Source organism: Rissa tridactyla, chromosome 18, assembly GCF_028500815.1.
Source record: "Rissa tridactyla isolate bRisTri1 chromosome 18, bRisTri1.patW.cur.20221130, whole genome shotgun sequence".
Classification (NCBI taxonomy): Eukaryota; Metazoa; Chordata; class Aves; order Charadriiformes; family Laridae; genus Rissa; species Rissa tridactyla.
The window spans coordinates 7,986,954-7,992,257 of NC_071483.1; the positions used below are offsets into that span (position 1 = coordinate 7,986,954).

The following is a 5,304-nucleotide window of genomic DNA, read 5'->3' on the forward strand; positions in this document are numbered from 1 at the left end:
CTCCTCCAAGCGAGAGCCTTTTCTGGCTGGATGCATCTGCAAAGATGAAGGCAGACACTCCCCTTGTATTTGTTCCTCACCTGGGCGTGCATCTGCATGTGAACTCCCAGGCAGGCAGGTATATGTATGTGAGCATGTGGTTATTAGCACCAAAAAATGCATTTGTCAAAATCTCTAGAGTTAAAAAACAATCATTACATAATTACATTAAACAATTAACCAACTGATTCACCAGGTAGAGGCTCACCAACAACACCTGAAACCCATCCCAGCCACTTAACACAGCAGAAGGTGGCACAAACAAAAGCGACTCCCAGAACACCCTGGAGGTTGATGGCCTTATGCTCTGTCCGGGTAAGAGAAGACACTTTCCGTTCCTGGCTGCTCACACCCAGAGGCGGGTGGCTTCTGGACATTATCTACTTTGAGCTGCTGGTTTAAGGTGTTTTGATATAGAGATATTCCACATAAGTAACCCTTCAGGTCAGCGCTGTGTGGTTAGGCACGCACCCAAGATGCCTGTGCTGCCTAACTTCAATCCTTTCATGACACTATATACTTAGACCTCATTTCTCAAGTAATACAGTTAGCAACAAACAACTTCTTCAGCAACCTTTGAAACGCGTTGTTGGCACTTCCTTCTGCTCAACAGGGTCCATGAGCATAATGAATATGCAGAACGCATAAAACTCCATGAAACAGCCTGCTCCAAGTCTCCAGAAAAGATCTGTCTGTTTTTACTGGAGCCGTGATCCAGTTGAAGGCTGCGCAGGAGAGCACACAAGGGCAGAATGAAATTGGGGCAGCAAGTTTAACTTTGCCATCACCTACCTCCCAAGTGGGTAACCATGCAACACCAATATCTTTCAAAAAGAAGTCTCTGGGTCTCTTCAAAGCCAAAAATTAAAGGGGAAAATCACCACTCTGCTTTCCTACGCTACTGGAAAGCACCATGTCCTACAGACAGCACCAGCGCCGCTGTACTCCAGGCCTGTGGTGAAATAATTTGGCTAGCATGGCTCAGTGCGTGAGCGTGTGGGTTGTACTGGGACCCCGTGAGCCAAAACTCAACTCAGAGGTGAAAGATGCTGCTGCAGACAGAGTTAAACCAGTAAATCTCTGCTTCTAACATCCGCCTTGCTGCCAGCCCTGTTTAGAATGTGGGTGCATCCTTGCTGGGAGGGCACTGCTGGCAGAGTGGCCAACCGTCCGGTTGATGCCGCTAATCTGAACCACCTTGGCTGGTAAGGTCTCGCTGCATGGTAGCATCCTTTTGGTGACCCTGCAACCAGAAGTGCCACCAAGAGAGGACCCTTCTCATGATGGCCAGCAGCCTGCTGCACCAGGGCACATGCCGGCAGGGGCCAGCATGCCGCGGCCCTGGAAGCACTTGGCAAAAGTCAGTGTGTACATCCTTCAGTATGAATGGGAAGTTCAGCGCGACCTCCACAGCGGGTACCTGTGCCCCAGCCAGCCGTGTGATGAGGTAGAAAGGCTTGGTCAGGGTGACACCGTGGGAGAGGAAGGCCCTGGAGGAACGGCTCTCTCTAGAGAGCTGATCTTATGCCGTTTGCAGTATCAGAGGCAGAGAGGGTCCCTGCTCAGGAAGCCGAGTGAATACAACACAAGCAAAGACAGTTCAAAATTAGTGCTCCACATGAACACACCACCATCCCCAGCATGCATGCACTGGGAGCAGAAACGACCTCTCTGAGGTTCCCCAGTCTCCCCAGGCCCCATCCTGACCCCAAGGCACATAAGTGGGATATTGAACAGGCATGACCAAAGTTTTCCACAGCCGTATATGCCTGGAAGAATTGTGGTGTCCATACCACACTGAGGGATCCCCAGCCAAGGACACCATTCATTGTCCCCAGCCACCTCCATGCCCTTGCCCTTGTTGATGCTGACATGGAAAACAGGACAGATCATGCACTATCTGTGGGGATGGTAACACCAGGCAACACGGCTGGACCTTGGCATCCTGTTCAGGAGCAGAGTGTGCACTGGGGGCTCCTCGCCCCCAGCAGGGTTTCAGTGAGAAACTGGGGGCACTGGGCTGGGGGCCCTAGACGGCATCCATTCCTTTCCTCTGCAGCCTGCCCAAGGTGTCTGCACCTCGCATCCAATAGGAAAGAGCCCGATCCCAAAGCCCTGACACCGGGGATTTGCCAAAGGCAGTGCCCTACGTGCTGGAGGCAGCCAGTCCCCCTCCAGCTGGGCCGTGTCGCGACAGCGGGGCGTGTCGCGACCAGGAGGCGTGTTGCGAGCACGGCTCGGAGAGCCCCCAGCAGCAGCCGTGCCGTGCTGTGCCGTGCCGTGCCGGGCGCCAGCCCGCCAGCCGGGGAAGCTGCCGGGCCATTGCACCGCCCGTCCCGTCGGGGGCCGGGCCGCGCCGGGCCGCGCTCCAATGGGCGGCGGGGGGCCGGGCCGGGGGCCGCCCCTGCCCGCGTCCCTATAAGTGCCGGCAGCGCGGCGCCCCGCAGACGGCGCGTCGAGCCGAGCCGAGCCGAGCCGAGCTGCTGCGGCGCTGCTGGTGCGCGGACCCGCTGCCCGCCGGAGCCCCGGATCGGTGCGTACCTGCGCGGGCAGAGCCCGGCTCCCTGCGGCGGCCGCGGGGCGGTGCGTGGGGCGCGCAGCGCTGAGCTTTGTGCGGCGGCGGCGGGCGGGGGGGCGGCAGCGCGGCTGCCGGGGAGGGTGCAGCGCGGTGCCGTCCTCCCGGGGCGAAGGTGGGGGGTGCTCCGGGATCCTCGGACGGGAGCGGGAAGCGGTGCTGTCCCCGGGAGCCTTGCCCTGAGCCGTGTGTCGCCTTGCAGGGGCCTGGAGCCATGGCTGAGCACATGATGATGTCCATGAGCCACGGTGGCAGCGGGCTGCAGAGCTACCGCATGGGGGTGAGTGGGCTGCAGGGACCCCCGCAGCACGGGCAGCATGTGCTGAGGACGCTGCCTGCCGCCAGTCAGATGATGTCCTACGGAGGGGCTGGCATGGATGGTGCGATGAGGCCGAGACCCAACCTCAGCGGACAGATGGGCCACCACCAGATGCCGAATGCGATGATGTTCAATGGCCCGAGTCAGCAGCAGCAGTACATGGGGCCAGTGGGCACCCAGCAGCTAATGGCTAGCATGCACCTACAAAAACTCAACACCCAGTACCAGGGTCACCCACTGGGTATGAGCAATGGGCCCATGGGAGCTGGTGCCCAGCAGTACAGAGTGGGGCCAAGCCAGCACCCAGGCATGCAGCACATGCCCTCACCAGCGCTGACCTTGAACGTTATGGACACTGATCTCATAGATGAGGAGGTCTTGACATCCCTTGTCCTGGAACTGGGATTGGACCGGATTCAGGAGCTGCCGGAGCTATTCTTGGGACAGAACGAGTTTGACTTCATTTCAGACTTTGTTAGCAAACAGCAACCCAGTGCCATCAGCTGTTGAGGGGCTTTGAGCTCCTCCTTTTGTCTTGGTGGTTTTGAGTTTGTTTATAACTTCCTTCTCCACCTGCCATCCTCCTCCCTTCCCCTGCCTTGCCCTGTCCTGGATTCCTGACCTCCCCAAAGAGACAATCATCGGACACTGGCTTGCAATGGATTGCTTTTCTCTTCTGTGTGGTTTTTCATTTGGGAGTTCCTGGGGAGGGGGTGTGTACCCCAAAGAGAGAGCAGATCAAGAGCTCTTGCTGTAGAGCTGCCTCTAAATGGCATTAACAGGATTTCTGGCTTAAGTAGAAATAATGGACTTACGACTTTCCACAACTAGGCTTTGAGCGCAGGAAGCGATGGGCAGCTGGCAGCCCTGCCGGTAGCTGGATTTGCTCAAGGATTCTGTAGTGCCACCGAAGTTAAAGGATCCCCTGAGAGAGGATTGTCTCCCTGGTGCGTGGTTTGAACCAGTTTACCCTTGCAAATATGGGTGGGGTTAGATATTTGTTGGGACTCTTTACTGTGACAGTAAATAGGTCTTCAGTCTTGTCTGTTCAGCTCGGGAAGGGGCACTTCCCCTCCAGCAGGCTTTTTTTAACTGGCTGAGCAAAATAAAGAATGCCTTGGGGAAGGGTGTGCGTATGTGCCTAAATGTTCATCTCCGTGGAACTTTGGATCTCCGAGCTAATCAACTGTAAAATTTACAGAGTGTTTGAGGCTGATTCAGACGTAAGGCTTAAAGCTGCAGTCTAGCTCCACTTTTTTCCACCTCTGAAACCAAATAAAGACCATGCAACTGTATATTCAAGATCTAATCTTATTTATTTTTCCTATGATTATTTATTTGCAAGGGCTTCTTTTGTTGTTTGGCTTCGGGACTGCTAGGAAGGACGCATGGAGAGTACTGCAGCTTTAAGATGCTGGCTTCAAAAAAAGAAAGCCTGGGATAGTTTTCAAGCTGCTCTGCAGATGGTCACTCCAACCCGAGATCTGTATGCTGAACGCATAGGACTGTAAATCCAATACCTTCCTGAATGTGATAAAGATGACTCGATTTCTAATTCCCTTACTCAGAAAAGGTTAAATGTAAAAGCTAGTGGGGTTTTGTTTCCTCTGCTGTCTCTTGTTTCCAGGCACTGTGGAAAGCTCCTGTTAACTCCTAGTTGCTGCTGCCCCCTGCTGCTGACAGCCCCTGGCAGCTGTCACTCAACAACCAAGAATGTACAGATGAATTTGCAAATAAAAGCTGAAATATCTCCAGTGTGCATTTGTTTAGTGCTTGTCTCTGGCCCAGGCTCAGTGCGGTGTCGTGCACCAGGGAGAAGTGCTTTCTTAGCTCCCGTCGGTGGGCTGTGGGTCCCGTCACTGGTGTCCCTCGCCTGACACCGAAGTTGTAACGACTGTGTTTGTAGCTTAAATGCTTGGACTAAGTCAGTCCTCAAAGCACGGCTGGGAGAATGAAATGCTGCTCCTCTGTACTGAGGGCAAATTCCGAAGGTGGATGGAGCTGCCCTGCGGCAGAGTGGCTGCCGTTGCTTGCAGCCCTGCTGTTGGCTGACCCAAGGTGCTCAGATGAGTGGCTGGTGGCTTCTTGCACGTTATTCCAGACCAAGTGCAGCTCTGACAGCTGGGGTGCAGCTCTGCTGCAGTTTTCTGTACCACAAAGGCTCTAAAAACCAGGACAGCCTTTGGTCTTCTACTCTTCCAGAGCTTAAGTTGTTGGGGTTTTTTTAATGGTTCCCAGGTAGTCCTTGTGCAGAGTTCAGGACTATTGCCCTGTGTCCTTTCCCTGCCCTGTAGCAATGGGCTTCTGGATGCTGGTATTGGAGTGGCTGTATCACTTTGACCACGCTTTGGATTGCCTGTCTGTCCCCTGG

At 54.7% G+C, this 5,304-nt stretch overlaps 1 protein-coding gene across 1 annotated transcript; it reads left to right on the top strand.

Moving 5' to 3' along the window:
- Positions 1-2,493: 2,493 nt before the first annotated feature.
- On the top strand, positions 2,494-4,687 carry CITED4 (Cbp/p300 interacting transactivator with Glu/Asp rich carboxy-terminal domain 4). The gene is made up of 2 exons (XM_054223903.1): positions 2,494-2,572; positions 2,817-4,687. The coding sequence occupies exon 2, from the start codon at positions 2,829-2,831 to the stop codon at positions 3,441-3,443; it is 615 nt and encodes a 204-aa protein (XP_054079878.1). The 5' UTR covers positions 2,494-2,572; positions 2,817-2,828; the 3' UTR covers positions 3,444-4,687.
- Positions 4,688-5,304: the final 617 nt, after the last annotated feature.